At 38.1% G+C, this 24,644-nt stretch overlaps 1 protein-coding gene across 3 annotated transcripts in view; it reads right to left on the reverse strand.

Annotated features, from left to right (window-relative positions):
• The window catches only part of Dgk (diacyl glycerol kinase 1), a 313,927-nt gene that overhangs the window by 97,397 nt on the left and 191,886 nt on the right, over nucleotides 1–24,644 (reverse strand). For all 3 annotated transcript variants that reach the window (XM_090388889.1, XM_090388891.1, XM_090388890.1), the window contains 2 exons: nucleotides 18,024–18,143; nucleotides 6,104–6,221 (listed from right to left, as the gene is read on the reverse strand). In XM_090388889.1, coding sequence (XP_090245015.1) covers nucleotides 6,104–6,221; nucleotides 18,024–18,143 — 238 coding nt within the window. The remainder of the gene's footprint in view (nucleotides 1–6,103; nucleotides 6,222–18,023; nucleotides 18,144–24,644) is intronic.

Raw genomic sequence — 24,644 nt, forward strand, 5'->3', positions numbered from 1 at the left:
ATTCTTCCTTCTTGGTATGCAAGAAGCTTCCACCCTATTGAAGCTACATGCGGACACAAAACAATTCTGAACTGCTTATGTCACAAAACTGCAGTCACTAAGGTGTGTATTAAACGGCTAGTTAGGATGTGCATCTGTATTATAACTGACAAAAATCAGCAACACATAACATTTCAGTGGAAGGCCCCTGACAGTCCTCCCAGTAAGATGAATAAGGGCAACACACTGTAAAAGCTAATCAAGACATTTTAATTCAGTAAACGTTACTTTGACATTGACAACCAGTCACAGAATCCATGTCCTTCTGTTGCATATATTGCATGAATATACCATCTGTTCCTGAGTTGATTCAGGCCTAGTTTATCTGGTAGTTCACCAGCATTTGGCAAACACCAGTAATTCGGCGTTCCCTAAGCTCTTTATTTAACATTTTTATTTAACTTTATTTAACATCTTTTAACATTTTTTGAAGTTGATCCATCTGGTGCTTCAGGAATTCTTTATCTGTCATTACCATCAATGACAATTATGAATCACTGGGTATTTCGAAAATAATGCCTCCATAACGGTTTAATTTTGTTTTGGTCACCAACATACCATACAGTGAAACGGATATTCTTGTATTCAAACAGTTTCTCTCATTGAAACCTATTGTAGAAATCATTGTGACAATCACTCCTAATTTCAATTTATATAGCGCATTGTGGTCTTTCCTGCTGCATCCAAACCAACCGTTAAAATTCGAACTTGATTTTTACTAAATAATCATGGCCGACCGGGCTAGCTGGGTGGGTAAAGTGCCTACCTGGCAACCCAAAGGTCGCGGGTTCGAATCCCGCCTCGGGCTTGGATCAAAGTACTGCAAAAAAATTTGGAGGTGCATTATGGCCACAGAAGCCGATGCGCCAACAACTACAAAAAAAAAAAAAAAAAACTAAATAATCGTTAGTAGATATTGTTAATTCCTTGCCTTTTAATATGTTACAACTTAATTTAACAGAATAAAAGCTAAACACGCAGTTACGAACAACAAATTTTTAATGTATATTTTCAAACTGACTAGTTAATTGCATCACATCTCAGAACCTGACTTGCTATGAAAATAAAATAAATATTAGTATATACATATTAATAGATGGAATATAACAAATGTAAAGTACTTTCTCTTGTAGATAAGTCTCAGACTTTCCTCAATTTCTTTGCGCGTAAAAATTATTAATTTATTATTGTGAATCACTATGCTTCTGAAATAGTACACCTCCATTCAACTATCTCTCTCTTTAAAATTTCACCTTAGTTGTCACATATTACTCTCTCCATTGAACTATATATCACCAGCATTCACGTAATAATTATAAAAGAAATTTGTGTTCTGACGGTCTTAATACCATAAGTAGTTGCAATTTTCTTAAACTATGTGAAAGTAATAGTGCTGGAATCCAGCGTATCACATATTACGTAACTATTGCTGTTATCACAGCAAAAATTATCGAATGATTGGCAGAAAATTCATCCTTTATGCATGTTTTCATTCGTTGAACTTATTCTCAAAGCTGCTTGGGAACACTTTAATTTAACCTAATATCATAAATAAAACTACCCATTTCGCCAACATAACGTGTAAGTTGTGAATGAATTCGGCAACCTTCCTCACCTGATAAAACAGATATTTGGATAGATTCAGAATATAGCGTAAAAATAAAATAAAAGTTGTTTCAGTAATGAATAAAATAGACTGGAAAAGGCAATAGTTTTCCATCTCAAGTCAGCGTAGCCTAAATAATGTACGCTTGCTTTTCATCAGATGGATTTTATGTAGGGTAAAGGGACCTAATAATGCCACTACTTTCATTTAACAGTTATTTTCCAGACGAAACATTTTTTTAAAAAAATATTAATATTTCTTTAGATTTAGTAAGTTTTATTTACCTATTGAAACAAGTTTTCCTTTATTCTGTCGATTAACATAAATAATGACATCAAAAAGTGTCAAATACAATGACTTCGAAAAAGTGTTATTGCATCCATAAGGGATGCAATCATGCCAGTTTGACGAAAGTATGCTTTAGTTAGAAAAAAGAACATAAGTAGAGAGGAATTAATTTTCATTAAATTATAAAGAATATAAACAGATATAACAAATATACACGTATAATTATAACCCAGTTTTAATTATACGTGTTTAATTATATGGATTATAATTATACGTGTATATTTGTTATTTCAACCATGGACCCCAGTACACCAGGCCCATTCGTTACTATAAACAGATATCCTCTTGGGCGAATATTCACTACGTGGTGATTCAAAAAGAATTGAACACTTTCAAAAATTTATTACTCAGTAGCTAGGTTATATATGAACATGTACCAAACCAATTTGTAAAAAAAAACAACAATCTTATAAATACTCAATGTGCATCCCCTCGTGTCGTACGTCACACATTAATCCTTTAGTCTAATTCATCCCAGACTCTTTGTAGCATATCACCGTTGATCGTTGAAATGGCAGCTACGATGCGTTCCTTCATTCCTTAAGACTGCGAGAAAGAGGCGATAAAAAAACGAAGTTCTAAACGTATCCGCACAAGAAGTCATATAGTGTAATATCTAGGGATCTGGGTGATCACTGTTCCAGAAGCAGGTTATATATGTTCAGTTATTCTTGAATCACTGTTAAATTTCACCGCAGTTTTATAGTTTCCCGCAGAAAAAGGTCATACAGTGGATCTTTTTTTCTTTACCAATAACTTGGTTTTTGTGGGCTACTAGTCTTTCCAGTAACCTCTGATCCGTTATTATGCGTATCAACCTACGAGCGCTAAATCTAAATGATAAAATTAATTTATTTGTCATCCGACTAATAATCGGATCGAATACTTGGATTTTAAATTCTGTGAATTTGTAAAATTGGTATATGAAACGCATTTTAACTTAAGAAACAAAGAAGGCGTTATTGGTTCCAATCTATCATTGCATAGAATGTTCCATATTATAGAAATCAGGCTACTGTAGAAGTTTCATTGCAACATATCACGATGTATATTATATAAGAAAATATACTCTCAAAGTACTTGAAATCGAATTTAAAATTCGAATCGCAGAAGAGCACCATTTCGAGTGCCTCTACTGAACCCTCTCGGATGTGAAGGTTTTAAGGACACACGCACAGTCTATTACTTTAAATCAATAGAAATATTTACTGCAGGCCGAAAGGTGTCTTGGAGTATTATAGCCCGTCACCATAGAGAAATAAATATAGGTATAGTATATATTTCAAAGATTTTTTTTTTTTATGTATCTTGTTGAAAGCAACGGCCCTTTTGTATAATTTTCCAGTGTAAAACGTGTTAAACCAAATAAATAAGAAGCATACTGTCAAGCGGTGCTATTTTCAGGAATACACAATAATATGATTATTGAGCGGGGGGTTACCGTCATCTCTGAAACATGTTTATTGCGGTATTATAATATGATCGCTGCATGCATGCATTTCACCACTTGAAATGTAATTAGTTAGTAAAAATGCTAACAACTTTAAGAATTATATAATCAGTATTGGTAAAAACAGAATGCAGCTTTTACCACAAACCACAATACACAAAAATTTCCATGTCAAATCAAAATCATGCTGAATATTGGATTTCCTTTCTTGGTGACAGATAATGGTGTAGTGTTTGCTCAGGTTTCAAGAAGGCATGCACAGTAGAGTAGGCATGAGAATAAAAACTAAGTATTGCTTAACTCGTTTATACATTGCTCGACAAAATTAACAGAACACGTTGAAAACGTGGTGTAACTCGTGCAGCTTGCGATGAAGCGGGACAAAATTTGGTATGGAGGTGTACCATACAATACCAATGAAATGAAGAGACAGAGAGAACGTTCGGACAAGTATAAGGGACATTTATAGGGATTGTATAAGAATTACCAAAAAAGTAACATTACAGAAGTCGATAGAAGATGCTCGAAAATATGGTCACATGACATCAGTACGGCGTATGATCCCCTTCAACGGCTAAACAGATCTGACAGTGGTGAACCATGCTCTAAATAAGGGTGTCTATAAAATTCTGTGGCAAAAAATCCCATTCATCCACCAGCGCACACCTTAGCTCACCAAGTGATCGAGGAGTTGGCTGTCGGCGTCCACGCAAAAAGGCGTCCCGCACATGTTCGATCGGATTTAAGTCTGGTGATTGTGCTCCGCGTCAGTTGGAGCACAATCAACAGAAACCTCCACAGAACTAAAAGTCGCACATAGGGTTCGAGGATCTGTTCTTGATTCCTCTGATCACTTACGGATGGAGAGGTGTGCGGCCGTTGATCATTATTCCGCCCGACAGGAGAACATCGCTCTACCGTAAGTATCCTTTCTCTGATGTTGGAGGGATGATACCGCATTCCTCGTCTCCAGATGACATAACGTCTAGAATCTGTTTGTAGGCTAAAACGAGACTCAGAGACCAGAACTGTACCCCATTTGTCAGGGCTCCAAGTCACATGTTCATGGCACTAGTTTCGACGAGCTCTGTGGTGGTTTGGGGTTAATGGGATACAGACCACTAGCTTCCTTACGTAGAGTCCACTTGAATTGTGCCTTCTTAACACAGTCCAGTTGGAAATATTTTTACCTGTGGCCACAGCAACCTCAAGAGACAGTTGATGACAGGACTCATAGGGTTCCATCCTGCTGTTTTAGCCAGATAGCGGTCTGTTCTGATTGACGTAGCTCTCGGGCGACATTGGCTAGCTCTTCTAATGATTCCTGTCTCCTGAAACTAATTCGATGGTGCCGAGACGACACTGAGTGACACATTAAGCCAACATGCCACTTTCGCCTGCGACTGAACAGAACCACTGAGCAAGCCAAAAACCGGGAATGAAGTGATGTGGTCGTAAGTAGTCTTTTTATAGGCATCAATAATTTGCATAATGTGTGGCTCTGTAAGGTATTAGATGGATTTCTATTGAATACTTGGAGTTTGCATGCCAGGATGCCTATTATGTCAAATATTCGCCTTCGGCGACACTGTTCACAATAAAATATTCATGAAAAACCTTTTGTTCTCTTAATTTTGTCGAACAGTGTATAATTCTGAATTTCCATGTAGTTTCAAGATGAAGTAAGAGTTAAATGAAATCAGTATCACATATATTAAACACCCAGACTTCTCTATGTTCACAATAGCTCTGCAGTTACAATAACTAGGCTTATCGCATATTCTGTTAATTACGTACAAACTCTCGATTCTGGTCAGTTTTTCCGTTCATGTGAAAGTTTACTTCTTTACGATGGCCTGCAACGTCTAATGGTTCTTCCCATACAGTTTCATCGAATTATTACTCTTTATATCGCCAGAGCTATGAGACGGACACCCATTTCAAACAGCTGAAAATGGGATTACGAAAGATGACAAATGGAATTCAACTCGCTTCCACTGTGAAGTTTGCATTTGTTTATAAAACTTTGATATTACCAGAAACGGATATGCGCAAAAGGGATCGAATGGACCATAGAATAGATGATGAAACTGCAATATGAACTTCCGATTAAATAATGAGCTTAACCCCTACAGCCAAGTTTTTATAAACTTTATTTTATTCATTTTCACACGCTGTTGTTGTTGTTATTTGGTTTTTAGGAGCATTAGCAACTAAGGCCATATTGCTCCGAGGATATGCGGTGGTCATTGCTTGACCTTTCCGCATCCTCCGTATTTGGTGGTCACGGGCTCGAACCCTGGTCTAATTAAGAAGCGTGTGCTATGCACTGCCGCTCCTGCCCACGGAGGCGCCATTTTCACACGCAAGAGAACCCTGTCGTTTTTGTATCCAGTTGATTTTTATTTACTCGTCGAAGAAAGTGATTTGGTTTACCGTTCACGTAACAATAAAAAAATTTTGTACTTTGTATCTTATTATTTCTTAAGAAATTGCAAACGTATATTTCGAAAGTCTGGCAGTAACCGTAGACCAAGACTAACTATATGACAATAACCTGCGGTACTATAAAAGAAAAGTATACAATGCTATTATTCTTAGAGTTATAACTTCCATTAAAAAAGCTTAGGGCACTTCGATAAAAACTATTTTCTACTTACATATACAACATAGTCCTTTCTTTCCTAAGCCGACCAACATGTTCAGGCACAAATTACAGTAGGCTGGTCTGTTGAAATGTTTTAACCTCCAGACATGGTTTCCATCATCTTTTACATTCTGTTTGGGGAAAAACAGGTGGAGATAGACCATTCGTGGCAAGACACTGCAAAGTACATCTGACGTAAAAAGTGTTTATATTTTAGTTTAATATTTAACACCAATTACATTCATTAAAATACACAAGTTTATTGGAATCATGTACCCTTCCGGCTACACTCTATAACAAGGATTTTGTCTCTGCAACAAATGTCGGGTGCATTCCTATGGCGTTTACAGCAATGGCCTTGAAATTTCTCTCACACAATTTTCGAGAAATTCCAATTTTTATAACGTTACACAAATTTTTTGCCGAAAATCTATTAGTATTCCACCCTTTCACTGGCTTTGTTGACCATTAATTATATTGGCAGTTGGATAAATGGCCCTATTTATTTTTCATACTATAAAACCTAGCCTGCTATGCAGGCAATATTCTTATATATAATTTAATTTAATTATTTTCCAACTCAATGCTATGCTGCTTCTCCCCCTCCCCCCAAACTTATTTTCAGTCAGGCCGTAACATTATGTCTTGCGGACGTGTAAATCGACCCAATTCCCCATCACCTAGCCATATGGCGATCTGGGCTGGTAACCTTGACCAGCCTGCTTTGACTCCTATTCCTTGGCGAGTGGGGGGAGATGACTCGCTGCCTTCTCCTCCTCCTGCCATCCCCCTTTCCCTCTGGTGGGGCATGGGCATGCCCCACTGACTGCAGGGGCCATCTACCCTATCGGCCCCTTACTTCTTTCTTCCCCCCCAGCCTTCAGTCTCCCTATCTTTCTCTTTGACTATACACCGCGAAAGCCCCACGCATCCATATTTAAATTAGCACCAAAATTATTGCCCGCCCCATTAGGCCTCTAGAGCTTGTCATTTTAGCGTACAACCCCCATGGTAATTTCGGGGAACAAACCCCACAGACTATCTCGTAATAGCGATTTTGAAATTATGCCACCGCGATTATTTTTTTTTTTTTTTATTTTATTTTTTTTTTTAAATAGGACTCAGCCGCTGAAATCCCAGGAAATTAAGCGGCGGGACCTGCCAGAGTATAATAAATTTCAAGGTACACCTGGCCAGCCTCCTCGTTGGCATAGTACGGACAACGTCGGGTCACATCAGGGGCTCGACGGCCAATAGGCCAGAAGAACAATGGGCACAACATACTACACAACACATAATCCACACACTTTTAAATCTCTGGTCTTGACAGAGTACTGTCCCTCGATACAGCGAACACTCGCGGAGATGTGAGAAATTCCTGGTGCCGTTTGACCCTCAACATACTTTGTACTAAGTAATGAAGGACTCACACTAGGCCTCAACAACTTAAGACAATACCATTTGAGCGAAAGATTTAGAATCTACTTTCAGCACTAGATTCTGATATTGGTTTATGATGCTACCGACTGTACAGTACAGAGGAATCTCATATTATGTTTTTAATCACAATCATATTACATATTTTGTTTCTAAAGTGATGGGGGGGCTAACTTTTTTGGGCTAAGACAACTAAGACTGTGCGGCACTGGCTGAGAATAAAAATAAATCAGCTTTCCCAAACTCTCCAGCAAATTATTGCTGCTTCAAAGTGCATTTTTTTGTGATGTAGTGGAATTACTGCATTAATTATTCTTAGATGCTGGTGCAAACTAGCAGAATGGTTCCATTTCATTAAGTTTCCCAAGGGTGGCCTCCTCAAAGAAGACTTTACTGCTTAATGGAAATGTATATCTCCTCCGTGAACGTAAGAGAACAAAGGTTCCATCGAACAGATCAACTGAATCAGCAATTGGCAATCCGAAATTGATCGGACTAACGTTGGACTCTCAATACAGAGTTACAAAATACTTCTGCTTTCTGTATAAATGGAACTACTGAGCAGAGCGGCTTCGTTACATAAGGAAGTAGTATCTTCCGGTAAAGTCAGATACTACTTTCCTATTCTACTTCCCTAAAGTCTAGGCGAAAATACTCTCCCGCAGTCGGCCTCTTGTGGATCCATATACAGTATACAAATTATTGCTCACGACAAAATTTCTCAGACTCAGTGAGGCCAAGATAAAAGCATATTTGTAGGCCCACAGATTGAGTAACTCAAATATATGATGTTTGAAAGAAACCTATATCCCACTCTGTGGAATTCAAATTTTGTAGAATTCAGATTGGCTGTCCTGCATCTACCTACCTGGATGTGTTCACGATGCGAGAACAGCTTCTTGGAAATCAGACCAAAATAAGGTCTGAAGAGCTAATTGAGATACTTCCGCTCATACACAGAATCATTACGGAACATTTATTTATTTCATATCTCACAGTAAGAAATGTTATAAAAACGATATTAAGCCATTGTTAACATAATATAAGAATAACCACACTGATAGAAACATTATGAGCTGCGTAATGAAAACTGCAAAATTAATTACATATAGCACTTAAATCTACAAAGGGTACTAGGAAAGTTTTGCAATATGACGCAACAATGAATCACAGGAAGCTGCTTGTTGCTGCATGTTGAGACATGTTCATACGTGCATAGTAGCCGCCGCGCCAAGTCGATGGACTCAGTTATTCATTAGTAGTGAGAGTGTAAAGTGCTTGCGATGGCATCGTGGTCACGAAATGAGATAAGGACAGTTTTGTGGTATAATTTCGTGCGTGGTTTAACCATAGACCAGTGCTTAGAAGAAATGACTCTTGCACTAGATGATGATTGTCCACATCGTACAACGATATTCAGGTGGTATAGAGAATTCCAAAGGGGAAATTTCACTCTGGAGGATTCTGAGAGGCCGGGAAGGCCACGAACGTCAGTTACGGAGGAAAACGTTACTGCTGTGAGGAAAATGCTTGACGAAAACAGGCGAGTGACCTACCAACAGATAGAGGATACTTTGGGCCTAAATGCACCAGCAATTCGTTCGATTCTGCAAGATCATTTGCACGTGAAGAAACTTTGTTCTCTCTGGGTGCCGCATCAACTGACTGAAGAGCAGATGACACGACGTGTGACTTGGTGCCGGGAGATGTTAAAAAAGTTTGATAAGGGACAATCTCGGTATGTGAACAACATCGTGACAGGTGACGAGACTTGGCTGTACTATTACGATCTGCCGACCAAGGCTCAAAACAAAGTTTGGATCTTTGATGATGACGACACACCCGTAATTGTCAGAAAATCCCGATCTGTAAAGAAGAAAATGATAGCTGTATTTTTCAAATCGAGTGGAATTGTGGAACGTGTCGTTTTGGACACGCAGAAGACAGTCACAGCTAAGTGGTATACTGAACAATGCCTGCCTAAAGTCATTGGATCTATGAAGAATCTGCGGCCAAAGTCAAGAATGGACACCTGGTACCTCCATCACGATAATGCTCCAGCTCACCGCGCCAAAGCCTGCACCGAATATTTGACCACGACAGGACTGAAACTTCTCGAGCACCCTCCCTACAGTCCAGACCTTGCTCCCTGCGACTTTGCACTGTTCCCGCATGTGAAAAAGCTAAAAGGGAGGCGGTTTTCCAGTGATGAGGACCTTCCACGGGCTTGGGACAACGAGTGTGCTTTACTCCCTAGTGAAACTTGGCAGAACTGGTTTAAAGATTGGTTTCGGAGGATGGAGAGGTGTATTGAATGTAGAGGAAATTACTTTGAAAAAATTAAATAAACAAAGCTGTATTGCAAAACTTTCCTAGTACCCTTTGTATTAGAGTTTACAGCTCATCAGTAGCAGCACACGTAAATGTGTTTTTGGAGACACATGGAAAGGTTAAATAAGTTAATTAAATATGGACAGCAAAGGACAGGACTATGTAGCAAAAATCCCCTAATGAGAGGATATTAACTTTCTAACTTTATCAAAACACGATTGTTGAAGGTTAATGTGCATATTTATCAAAAACTAAGCTCTGAATGTATTTTTTTTTTTTTAATCGACATGGCCAATTTTATGTAAACCATATTTTAGCTTAGGAGATAGAGAAAGTTCGCTACATGGTAAAAATAAAAATGTGGTGTGATCAAATAATGATTTATGAAATTAATACCAATGAAGCGATAGTTGCAAACTGCAACCAGAAATGCTGAAGAAGTGTCAACTGTCAGCTGCATACGAGCGAAAATTAAATGAAACTACCACTTAAAAGTAAAAATAAATATTCGAAGATTTCTGAAATAAATATGCTATTGATTGGGGGATCGACAAGTAACTTACATTTTGTCTTTTAGTTTTAAGTTGCTCCCTAGTTATTGGGATAACTACATTTAAAACGTATTTCCTTTGTTGTGTCTGTCTTAATCTTAATTGGGAGGACATTGATGATTCTTTTGTCGTTAGCAAGCCATTATAGAAATACGGGAGTTAAAAAAGTCATTTTACTGAAAGCATTTTCATTAGCGATACTCACTAAAGGATATGACGAATGCCTAGTTCCAATACATTATTTGTAATTCCCTGATTAATTTGGTGTATTTGTTCTTTATTTGGACCTTGTAATTGCTTAAAAAAACAGTCCACTTCCGCCGGTTTGTGTTGTATCGATAAGAACGTTCGAATTTTACCGCCATTGTTTTAGTATTGATAGAGGAGATATTTGGAGTTTTCTACGTAGCTTTGTAACAGTGTAATCAGTATTAGAAGATGCTTATATAAACTAAAATTTATAGCACTGCATACGTATAACATTACGTGCATATTTGATGTAGATATAGTATCTATGTCAAATAGGACGCTCTCGAGATTTCGAATAACGTAGGTCGGCGATAGATAGATAAATTTATTATCTATTATAACTACTTAGAACTTACAATAATAACCGGTACGTAGTGTTATTACTGCATTAGGATATAAGTTTAGTGAGTATTTTTAATTGTATTGAATTTGAACCGAAATAATGCCTCAGACCAGAGCAGAAAAGCAAAAGGCTGAAGGTGTGATGTGGCTGGGAGGAGTACTGAAGGGGGCAGTGTCCTCTGAATCACAGCCTTATGAAATGTACTGTTTGTTTGGTGTTAGGAGGCTATCAGGAACGGGACACGATATTGCCAAGGGATGTCTGTGTGCGCACGATGTAAAGAGCGTGAGGATATTAGGCGTCAACTCAGCTTTGTTATGGACCTGTATGAGAGCTTGAAGAACGGGGTGGATACCTGTAAAGGATTTAAATTGGGGCCCATCAAGCTCTCAGCTGCCCACATCACCACAGCAACCGGCAAGGCAGAATGCATTAGTGCCACGTGAGCTAGTTGTTGCAGGTGACCCTATTGTCAGGGAAACAGGAAATATATTTTGCAAAAAGGATAGGTGGAATAGGACCAGGGATGTTTGCCAGGGGCAAACGTTGATGACGTTTTAGAGCAAATATCATCTTTTAAGGGCAACACTGTTGTATACATTGGCACTAATGACATTAAGAGTAGGAGATCTGCAGACTTACTTCACAAGTACAGGTCAACGTTGAGTTATTTTGAAAGTGTCTACACTTCTGCCCAGACACAATAGGAGGGAGTGTATGATAAGAACCATATCAATCAGTTCGGCCCCGGAGAGATGGTGCAAGGTTCATAGGGTAGAATTTTTCACAGCGTGGTCTGTGCTTGTTAACAGGAGAGACAGCTTCTACAGGGATGAAATACACTTTAATAGAAATGGTGCAAGAATATTTGCTGATGCTATTGAGGTGGTGTTAGGTGGGTCGGAAAACTGCTAGTCTGGGGAATACACAGAATAATAGATCAATAATAGCCGCAGGCAGAGGTGAAAGTGATTCTTGCACTTCTTCTTTTGGAATGAGCAGCAATCTAGAATGGAAGGTGCCAGGGATTTCAAGGACAGCTGGGAGTCATAATGGAACAAGTAAATACATGAGCCGTGTTAGGTCAACTAACAGTAAGAACAGGTGTATGTACACCATGCTAGAAGCAGAGTAAATAAACTTGATGAATTTGAATACATCAATTGGCCAAAGATATCAAACGAGGACATTGTTCGGATATCAGAGATGTGGTGCCACATAGAAATAGGAATGCAGAATTTGCATATGGAGAGCACAATGTGTACAGAGAGGACAGACAGGATAGGAAGGAGGAGGGGTTATGCTGTTAGTTAAGAAACACAAAATAAAAAGCAGTACATCTAGTTGATATGGGTGACCAGAGAAATGTTGAATAACTTTGGTATAACATAAGCACTGGAAAAACAAAACTGAGAGTAGAAGTGTGTTATAGGCCTAATGACTCTGATGGGTACAACGAATAACTGATAGAGAAATAGAGTAAGCCAGTAAATCAGAATGTAATATAATGGGAGATTTTAGCTTTCCAGATATTGACTGGAACTGTTGTTTGGTCATTCGCACATTAGCAAGACTTTTGTGGATTTATTGCATGATTGTTTTCTACAGCTGCATGTTTGGGAGGCAACCAGAGGGAGTAATACTCTTGATCTCATTATCAGCAGTGTATTCATCAAGGATCATTCATCAAGGATCTACAGATAAAGGAACCACTAGGTAGCAGTGATCACAGTATATTGATGTGGGATTTACTTAGAGATGTAACTACCATCAGGGGTAAAGAGAAGGTTTCTTTTTGCTTTCGTAAAGTTAACTACTGTGGTCTCAGGCAGTTTAAAGTTCCATACAATCGCACCAACCGATGACGTTGCCAACAGAAAATTCTAAATGAGAAGCATTCAAGAATTGAATCCATGGAAACTACTAGGCTTTTCATACCAACTATTAAATGCTGTTCAAGGTTTAGGAGTCAGATGAATTAGTGAGACTCGTTGTTGTAGGGTTTTAGGAGCATTAGCGACTATTATCTGTAAATTGCTTGTTTTCAGGTTGATTTTCTGTTTGCTAGACGAAACCGGGAGAAAATTCCATGCTACTCTCACCTGAGACCGAATAACTGACACACGTCGTGCAAAAGCCCCGTAAAAATTCCTCATGCCATCCATGGATCTCGAACCCAGGTCTTTTCCACCCGGTGTGGGGAGTACGGAAATCCTACCAACTGTGCTACCATGCGGGCATGAAACTCGGGGCACAGAAGAAAAATGCATATAAATTATCAGGCGACACAAAAGGCTATGGTAGAAATAAGGTAGTCTGTAATCAAGTCACAAAGGAGGTGACGCAAGTGAAGGCAGAACACGAAAAATCTTTGGCAAAGGGTGCAAAGAAGAATAGAAAAGACTTCTTTACTTATGTAAACTCTAGAAGGTGAGGGATGAATCAGATTGGTCCACTTGACATCGATGGTTAGAATTTTGATGATCCTGCTCAGGTAGCTGACAAACTGAATGAGTATTTTGCTTCTACCATCAATGCATGAGGAATTCTCTAGAGAAGAGAATCCCAGAAGTTTATCAAACTGTAAACAGGGAGCTAAATTATTTTATAAAAACTAAGAGGAAAGCGGAAGAGAAACATAAGAAGGCACCCTGGATGGATGGGATCTATCCAATTATATTAAGGGAGGCAGTAAAGAAAGTAAGCATAGCCTTAGCCGTAATTATAGGAGCATTCCTGAATTCGGGGAAGGTTCCAGTGGACTGGAGAAGTGCGAATGTATCCCCAATTCATAACGACGTTTCAAAGGGTGATACTAGTAATTACAGATCTTTTAATTTAACTTCTGTTTCAGGGAACATAATGAAGTTACTGGTTAAAGAAGTAATGCTAGATCATCTGGAGAAGACTGCAGTTAACGTTCAGACACAGTATGGCTTTGTTAAAGTGAAATCTTGTCTGAACAATTTGATTGGATACTACAATGTGGTCACAAAGGAACTGGATGCACAAAATAATTTTTATATCATATACTTGGATTTCAGGAAAGCTTTTGATACCGTTGCACATAAAAGACTGCTGTACAAATTGGAGCAGTGTGACATCAAGGGCAAGGTGCTACTAGGGACAAATGGAAGGTTGAGTGTGAGAAGACAGAGTTGTAATGAATGGACGTTGCTCTTCGTGGACTAATGGTATTAATGGAGTCCCCCAGGGATCGACGTTGGGCCCATTGTTGTTTCTGTATTTTTCAGTGATAGTGATGACGGTTTATCCGGCCTAATGTCCAAATTTACAGATGGTACAAAGGTTGGCAGGGTTTTTAATGATAGTAAAGACAGTATGCTACTGTAACAGGATCTAGAAAAGTTAGGGGCAACCGAAGTTTAACATTAACAAATGCAAAGTACTGCATATGGGCAGCAGTAACCCAAGTGAAACGTACCAACTGTGTAGTACTACACTTAGGGAGATAGAAAATGAAAAAAAGCGCGTGCGTACTTTGTACGCACGGAAGATGTTTTACGTGAATGAATCTTTGACGAAAATGTGAAACAGAAGTGGCGTAAATTACTTCACTTCCTAAATTTCGTTAATGCTGTCCTGACCCTACTTACTTACCGAATCAACTAACGTTGATTCGATAGAGTAAGTAGGACGTGAGCCGCTACTTACCGATGGAAGATCGAATGTTAATAACCTACTCTTTATCCTGAAGGTGATGGCCAATTTACAAATGGTACAAAGGTTGGCAGGGTTGTTAATGATAGTAAAGACAGTATGCTACTGTAACAGGATCTAGAAAAGTTAGGCAGATGGGCTGCGGCCACGAAGTTCTTCAACTCTAGCTTTGGAGAAAGAACTCCAATGCTGGAAGAGCTGTTAATATTTTAACTATTGTTAAAATATTTTAAGAATAGTTAAAATATTAACTATTATTAATACTAACTACTATGACGATCTAGCGAATACTCCTCCTATTCGCTATTTGTTAATGGTAGTAGTTCTTACTACTAAAATTATACTCATAGTTAACTATAAACCTAATGTTAATAGTAAAAATTATATATTATACATTACTAATTCTTGGAGTATAACTGCTAAACGTAACGGACCCGAGCCTGCCCCTCGACCAGGTAACACGAACGATATTCGGGCTCGGTACAAATAATCGAAATTAATTGTTATTTCAAACATACATATATATATTTTTTTTTTGTTTTGTTTTTTTAAATTTTTTTTATGTATTTAAAAATTTTTAGTTTTTCAGAAAAAATGTGTATTATTTGTCTGTTGACACTTTTAATTGGCCAGTAAGGCGCACTTTGCCAACATCTCCAAAATTTACCCTTTCGTGGAAATAACCCGCCAGCAGTGCAAGATCCGCAAGAAATTTTAGTGCAGCCGGATTAGCAGTGCAAGAGCGTTGAAAGTAGCGATAGTGTTTAACTGTCTTTTATTTCTGCACAACAATTTGCAATAAAAAGATGAGAAGGTGGCTAGTAGAGGTGGATAACTATATTCGTTTTGGAATTATATTAAGTATGTTAAAATGAAAATTCTTAAATTTTTTAAAAAATTAATATTGATAATTATTGTGGATAATTATTTTTGTTATATATCTCTATACATTAAAAAAAGTTTTCCGTCTAGTAATATTTATTCGAGACAATGGGAGAAGAGGGCGGGGCAATTACATCGCTAGAAATGCGCAGGTAAATAATTACATTATTGTCTACCATTGAAAGGCAACTATCTCTATAACGTTCACGTGCACCTCGTGCACGTGCTTACCTGTCTAATACATGACCACGCCCGGCATAATTTGATGTTCCATTGTAACGTTTTTTGTATATTAATAAGAAGGGAACCATCGTCCCGATATAGTTTGTATATCTGTAAATTGTTTAGTATTTTTGAAATATTTTAAATATTTGTATTGTTTGTAAATATTTTAGTCCTGCTCTTTCGAATGCAACAATATTTCTGATGCATTTATGGAACCCGAAGCAAAAAGGCCTTTTCCTAAGTAAACGCAGATAAATAATTATAGTAATATTTATTCGACCTTGAGAAGACCGCGTGGAGGGGGTGGGATAGCCAATGGGAGAAGAGGGATACGGGTCACGTGGTATAAGTGGACGGGGAAATTACGTCACTACAAATGCACAATTAAATAATTACGTAGGTCATTTCCTGATTGGATATCGAGCAGGGTGCTTCTACAGGTGTTTTTTACATAAAAAAGATTTGACTTACTCTGTCATACCTCTACATTTTAGGTAGAGAAGCGTGTGCGGGGGTTAGCGAGCAAAGTGAGCAGGGGGCAAAGCCTTCTAGTAATTATTAATATTGAATTTTGAACATGAAAGTATTTCTTTATTATTATGAAACTTCAGAAACTAATGCTAGAGATTTTATTTATATAAAAAGTTTCAGTCGGGCAGGGATAAAAATCGGTACGGGTAAAGAATTTGAAAAAAAAATTCAGGCTCGGATTGGTTCGAGCTGTCTAGACTTCGGAACGGGCCGGGTTAAGTTTTTATTCTTGCATAATGTTACTCCGCTACTTACTTTACCAAATCAACGTTAATGACTGAGTTAGCGTCATTTAGGAAGCGACTTCATTTAAGTCTTAGTATGAACGATGTAACGTTTTATTCTCACGCCCGCTACTTACTCTACTAAATCAACATTAATGATTGAGTTAGCATCGTTCGTACTAAGAGACGTAAGTGGCGTAATTTGCGTCATTTCCGCAAGAAAAAAATCTTTACCAGTTAGTTTTGCTTCAGTCCGAAAAGTAGGTGCCGCCAAAGATGCTTTCCCATCAAAAGACCTGGAGGTAATTACGCAGTCAGATATGAAGTTCTCTGAGCAGTGCAGACAGGTAGCCAGAACACCTTGGAATTTTGTCAATGATATACAGGAATTTTGCTAGTAGGGATAAGGAGGTGATTATCCTTTTGTATAAGGCATTCGTCTGGCCATAACTTGAGTACTGCATACAGGTGTGGAGGCCTCATTTTAGGAAGGACGTAGAGTTGCTTGAGCGAGTACAGAGAAGGGCTACAAGGTTGGTGAGGGGAACAAAGGGTTGCTCTTACCAAGAAAGGCTTAATTTCTGCAAATTGCAGCGTCTGGAGACTAGGCACATGCGAAGTGATCTCATTGAAGTGTTTAAGGCGTTGAATGGTTTGAACAAGCTCAATGCTGATGGTAATTCTTCCTCTTGCTCAGATTATGCACTTCACGGGGCATAAATTCAAATTGAGGAAAGACTGATGCAGAATAGGCAAGCTTGCTTTCTTGCATCCAATGCTAGTGCTAGCTTCGTTCCTAAAGAGCTCTCCACTGTGTTAATGTGTATGGATTTTTCTTAAATTTTTAACAAAGTATTATTATTTCTAATTATAATATTATTTATTATTATTACTATCAGTTAATTAATCCTATAGGATTCATCTCAGGACAGCAAAAGGTTAGGGGGTAATAGCTAATAATAATAACAACAACTGAAATTACAACTTGTATACATACTGTACTGATCGTTCATTAAACATATGAACGATTTCATTCACGAGCGCACAAAGAAGGGACAAAGGACGTAATGGGAATAATTTTTCTTATATACATAATTCCTTATGCTTATAAATATTAAAATGAAATGCAAATTTTCCAGGTAAGTGGCCTTCAAAACACTACCTATCCCGCTTAACTGTCAACTACAACAGGTTGGGTTGGACCATGCAAAACTCAGGCTCTGACCGCTGTTATGTAAGATATAACGCATAAAAATTTAACGAAGCGTGCAGCCATTCTTTCGACATAAATACAAAACCTCTTCGAGACAGATAAACATCAGGCAGTTAGCTGTAGGCTGGAATCAGATTATCTATGGATCATATAAGCAGCGCCATCTAGAGGTATCTGCCAAAATTAATATCCTCAACCACATTGAAAATAATTCCCCGCGGTTCGGTTGTGCCCCTACTAAAAATATCTCAATCTGAACTACTTACCGAGTCTAATCCCAAAAGCACGAGCAACGGGATGGTCGTCATTCCTCCTCGCTTCCATTCCTCTAGAGATACTGTGCCATCAGCATCATAATCTATCTCCACCATCATGTCCTGAAGGATCTAGAAAGGGAGAGAGAGAGAGGATCCTCATGAGATGTATGTTTTGCGTCGTACGGAATACGAAGAAAAATCTGTTTACTGTATTCAGAAATGTCAGACATTTTTTGACTACAGCAACAGACTACACACAGAAAACTACAAACAGCATATAAACCCCCAGTCAGTCAATATTGAATATTATTCAAAATAATTAATGAATTCACATTATCAATAAATTAGTATTTCATGGTTCTTGAAAACTAATATATGAACAGAAGCGAAACTGTTGAATGATTTTAAAAATGCTCATTTTAAATAAATAGGCTTAATTAACATTAATTTTTTGTTCATTCTAAATGGCTACCAACAAACACACATTCGTTTTATAATGGGGGAAGGAAAAAAAAAACCACTAGTTCTTTTACAATACCACTTTAAACAAATATATAATTATTAAATTTAACTTTAAATACAAACCCTACTCGTTATTTACACAGACCAATTGAAGAAGATAAAAGTCACCCGGTTTGGCCGTTGATTTTAACTTTTTCAACTTTTAATTTCACCAAAGTTTATAAACCGATGTGAAAAGTGGCCACTTTTTCCAAAGGAGATCGTATCAATTTTAATTTTTGAATTTTTAGGCGCATTCACAATGCATGAAGCGTCTATTGTGTTCACCACATAACGGCTCGACTTTCCAGTCGAATTGTTACAATGAATGTTTTCCTGAAATTTTATATTTGTCGACCCACCCAAATTTCATTTAAATCGGACGAACAGAATCCCCCCCACTACAACACTAAAATTGAGTTCTCTACATACATGGTTTTTCGTGTTTATGGAGAACTCGAAATAATCGACACGGAAATGATTCCCTGGCGAAAAACCAACTGAAAACGTTACGAACAGTTTTTTTTTTTTTTTTTTGATCTGATGCTGATGTAACGAGATATTTGTCGTGATAATTGAGTAAATAAATAAATAAATTCTTTATTGCTAATAAGTACAGGACATGTACTAGAGACAATAATACTCGACATGGCCAGGAGTTTTAAATTATAAATGAAATTAATTGGCAAAAAGGAAAAAATACCGTTACGTGGAAATTATGAGTTACAAACATGGAAATTATAATAATGAAAAATGAGGACTAAACGTCATATGGAGGAAATTATCCCAGTTCCACAGATGGAATCCACTCGAGGAGCATGTATTTGTAGTCGGTAGCTAATTTCTGAAGGTCGACTCCAAGACGGAGCAGTGCCTGAATTTTGGGGAGTGCCTGGGCAGGTAAGAACCGACTACACAGTTTTTCAACCGGTTGTATTTGAGGATTAGTGTGGGCTCTGACCTCAAGGATGGCGTAGGATTGTGCCACTGACAGAAATCCCAGATGTTTGGGGCGTTTATCACTCCTGTGTACATTTTACTGAAGTCATTAAACGCCTGCTGTCAATTAACCTCGGGAGCCTGGGTACATTTAGCTGCTCGGCCATGTCAGTTGTTCTCAATTGAGGGGGTCGGCGATGCTTATTTGTGGCCCATTTCAGGGTCCAGTATTCACACGAGAACACCGGTTTTTGAAGTGAGGGCGACGCAGATGCCCAAATTTCAGCAGCGTATAAAATAACCGGATAAACAGTGGTTTGAAGGTATCTGGTAGTCGTTGCGGCATCGTTGGAATGAAGTAAGTGTTGCTTCGCTCTCTCCAGCGTAGGGTGTTAAATCGCTTCCGGAGGTATTGTGTGAACATTAAATTTCAGCTTCGGATCAAAATAGACACCGAAATCTTTATGGCAGGTAACCACTGGAATTAGAGTACCTAAAACTAAAGGTTGAATTATTGTTTGTTGCTGTTTCAGTGAGTAAGTCATTATTGCAGATTTTGATGGGTTAAGGTTTAATCCAAACATCTTCAAGTAAGTTGAAAGAGTGGTCAGGTTCTCTGTGATGGAAGACGTAATTGCCATTGGGTTTGCAGACGGTGGGATTAAGGTAAGAAACTTTATATCGTTGGCATATATTAGAGCATCATCACGAGGACTCATGAAAGAAATCAGAATCGCTAAGAAGAGAAGGCCAGACAGGACACCACCTTGTGGGACTCCTGCATTAATCTTTCTTGTAAAGTGGGTTTTCTTCAAAGTGAGGTGGACACTTCTATTCTTCAATAAGGCGATGAGGAAAGCTAGTAGGTCTCCATTAATCCTGAAGAAGAATTGCAGGAGTCTGAGAAGGGCTGTGACGTCTAGGTTCTCAAAAGCAGCTTCAATGTCAGCGTACACTATAGGTAATTCAGATTTAGTTTCGAAGGCTTGAAGAATTGATGTCTGTGCGGCCATGAGGTTTGTTATGGTGGATCTATTTTCGACTGCGAAATGGAACTGTTTCGGCTTCTGTGGCGTCAGCTGTTTGTTTAATGCTGGAAGGAGTACCTTTTCTAGAAGTTTGAGGAGGAGTACTGTTATGGATAAATTTAAATTGAGAAAGGATTGCTAGAAGATTTTTTTTTTTTTTTTTGTAGCTGAATCTAAGGCTGTGGCTGAAAACTTTCTTTCAGCTAGAGTAATTTTAATGTGGAAACTAACTTCCATCTGGTGTTGTGAAAGTGGATAATCTGAATAAATTTAAAGATTAGACAAATTAATTGTTACGGGTGAATAGGTGACGTGGGAAGTTCCCCCCCCCCCTCTCTCTCTGTGTTTAATAATGCATAAACTTGCTTCCTTGCATCGTTTTCCAATTGTGATGCTATGATGGTATGGTTTCCCAATCATTTTAAGCGTAGTTTTTCCGGTGGCTTGTGATATTTAATGGTCTTGCACTTTTAACCACTTTCTTCAGGTTTCTGAATCATTCTTTTTGACTTTTTTGGTTACTTTTTCTTTTGATAACTATTTAGAAATTAATTTGTTACACGATTACTATACTACTGCTCTATCTCCGTGTCGCAGTTACTGCTTACATCACTTTTGTTTTTGTTCTCTTTTAATACTTATTTGTGCTATTTTGTATCCTGTGGCTTTGTATTTTTCGTATTTTCTCCTGCATGTTATTCCTTCCTACATGGAAAAAAAAAAAAAAAAAAAAAACAGCAGCACACTATCTTTTTACCACAAATGAAAATAAATGAAACCACAGTATTTAATTTATTAGTCATGTTGCTGTGATTGGTTTACAGTATCAAATTCGTAATATTTCACATTATTTGGCTTTGGCGTTTTCAGGAGACGCCGGTCTAAATTTGTTTTTAACTGGCTTATAAATTTGCAGTATTGGCTTTCTATTTAAAGTATTGAAATTCCAAAATTTTTAGTACTTAACCCTCCCACAACAATCTTCCACTAAATTAAATTTTCCTTCTGTTCTCAATATTTTTTATATTTATATGCTGGTTTTCGTGTATTCGTTTCTCCCAGGACTTATCCATTCTGCTGACCTATTTTAATTTACATTATATTTTAGGCATCAGATTGTTGATTATGCTATGCAGCCACTAACGATTGTCTTTCTTTATTTTGTTTTGCTATATACAGGGTTATTCAAAATGAAGTTCGGGGTTTCAGTACAGGAGTTGTTTGAAACCCCGGACTTCATTTTGAATAACCCTGTATTAGAATGTGTAATTCGAACTTCACTTGCATTAGAATGGTGAAAATAATGCCAGCAGCATGGCAAGACAGAAAAGCGAAAATAGTCAAAATTAAACATAACGATCAAGCCAACAGGGAGGAAAGAGAAGGATAACAAGAGTAAAAATATTGCAGTAGAAAATCTAAATGCAAAGATAATAAAATAAATAATCAATTAAATTTTTAATGCCAATTAAATAGAAATTTAACGGCGCCCCCTCTGACGGGCACCAAGTCCAAATTTATGTGAAATATCACCAGCAGAGATGTAAACCAACCACAATAAAATAAAACAAAATAAACCTAAAATAGACTGACCATTACGTCCCATCTCAACAGAGGACCACAAGGCCAATAATGGTCAGGGAATCGCTGCATTTCGATCACTGGACAAATCGCTGCAAAGGCGAGTCGATCGAAAGATCAGCCCGCCAATGCAGAGGACTTGAATAGCAGTGGTCCTAATGCAGCGAAAATTAAAAATAGGACAAATACAAACACTCCAATGCAAAGCCACACCACTGACAAAAAGTAATCTTAACCAGATTATATAGACGAATAATGAACTATAGATGGCAGCACGAGCAGCGTTAGCAAATCCGCCCACTACTGTTATACATATATTTGAATAATGTTTGAAATAGTTGAAAACTGAATCCTTCATAATAAATAAAAAGGTAAAGCAAACATCAGAGCAGCAAAAAAGTATATTTCTCTACATGATGTTTGAAATATAAAAAATAAATTAGCTGCCATCCATAGTTCATTATTCGTCTATATAATCTGGATAAGATTACTTTTTGTCAGGGTCTGTTATTACCGTTGTTACGTTTTTTTATATAACAAAGGTAATTAAAACTTCACTAAATGATTAAATTCAGTTAGTTTTATTTTTACAACACTCAAAACAACGTAATAAGAACCAAAAAAAAAACTAAAGAATTATTAATATTAGTTGTTAATAATCGAAAGTTTGGAAAGAGCGCGTCACGAGATCGAATTCTAACTGACTGAATGACTAAAATCCATGCAAGCGCAAGTATATACAGTATTAGCATTAGCATTAGTAGAGGCATTTGATGCAAGAAAGCAAGCTTATGCAGCATCAGCCAAAAAAAAAAAAAAAAAAAAAACCCACTTCCACTTCACCCCTCTGTTCGTTCAAAATACCTGTCCAGCTGAGCCTTAAACTTATTTAGGCTATCAACCTCCACCACAAGGGATGGAAGTCTGTTCCACCAACCAACCACCCGCTGGCTAAAGGCAAATTTCCGCACGTCTATCCTACATCTGTCTTTCCTCAATTTGAATTTATGCCCTCTCAGGTGATTTTTCTGAGCTAGAGGAAGAATCCCATCAGCATTGAGCATGCTTAAACCATTCAAGGCTTTATACACCTCTATCAGATCACCTCGCTGGTGCCTAGTCTCCAGACACTGTAATTTGCAAAACTTAAGCCTTTCTTCGTAAGAGCACCCCTTTGTTCCATTCACTAATCTTGTTGCCCTTCTCTGTACTCGTTCCAGCAGCTCTACATCCTTCTTGAAATGAGGTCTCCAGACCTGTATACAGTACTCTAGGTGTGGCCTGACCATCGCCTTATACAATGGAATAATCACCTCCTTATCCCTGCTGGAAAAATTCCTGTATATCATTGACAATACTCCATGAGCTACTCTTGCAGCCCGTCTGCACAGTTCAGAGAACTTCATATCTGCCTGCACAACCACCCCCAAGTCCCTTTCATTCTCTACCACTGTCAGTGTAGTACCACAGAGTTGATACGTTGCTCTGGGGTTGCTGTTTCCCATGTGTAGTTCTTTACATTTATCAATGTTAAACTTCATTTGCCACCTCTCAGCCCATCTGCTCAACCTTTCCAGATCCTGTTGCAGCAGCATAGTGTCAGTAGTGTCCTTGACAACCCTGCCAACCTTTGTATCGTCTGCAAACTTGGACATTAAGCCCGATATACCATCATCAATATCATTTATAAATACAGAAAACAATAATGGACCCAACACTGAGCCCTGAGGGACTCCACTAATAACATCAGTCCACGATGAGCAGTGTCCATTGATTACCACTCTCTGTCTTCTCCCCCTCAACCACCCCTTTATCCATAGCAGCAATTTGCCTCCAATGTCACACTGCTCCAATTTGTGTAGCAGTCTTCCATGTGCAACAGTATCAAAAGCCTTTCTAAGATCCAAGTATATAATATCAAAGTTATTCCCTGCATCCAGTTCTTTTGTGACTGCATCATAGTATCCAATCAAGTTGGTCAGGCAAGACTTCCCCTTAACAAAACCATGCTGTGTCTGAGCTATAACTGAAGTCTTGTCTAAATGATCCTGCAGTGCTTCTTTAACCAGTGCCTCCATTAATTTTCCTGGAACAGAAGTTAAGCTCACAGGTCTATAATTACTTGTGTCAGCCTTTGATCCTCCTTTGTGAATTGGGGTCACATTTGCACATTTCCAGTCTATGGGTACCTCCCCTGAGTCCAAGGAAGCTCTCATAATTATGGCTAAGGGTTTGCTTACTTCCTTTGCTGCCTCCTTTAATATAACTGGATAGATCCCATCCACCCCGGGTGCCTTTCTTGTGTTTATCTTCAACAGTTTCTCCTCCACTTTACTCCCAGTTATTTCAAGATTCTGTAGCTTACTGCTAGAGTTGAATACACCTCTGGCATTCCCCTCGCTGAATAACTCCTCATGTGTGAATGTCGATGCAAAATATTCATTTAGTTTGTTAGCTACCTGAGCAGGATCATCTACACTTGACCCATCAATATCAAGTGGACCAATCTGATTCATCCCCTTCCTTCTAGAGTTTACATAAGTAAAGAACTCTTTGCTGTTTTTCTTTGCATCCCTTGCCA

Source organism: Mastigoproctus giganteus, chromosome 14 (genome assembly GCF_048544385.1).
Source record: "Mastigoproctus giganteus isolate SK-2022 chromosome 14, ASM4854438v1, whole genome shotgun sequence".
NCBI classification, from domain to species: Eukaryota; Metazoa; Arthropoda; class Arachnida; order Uropygi; family Thelyphonidae; genus Mastigoproctus; species Mastigoproctus giganteus.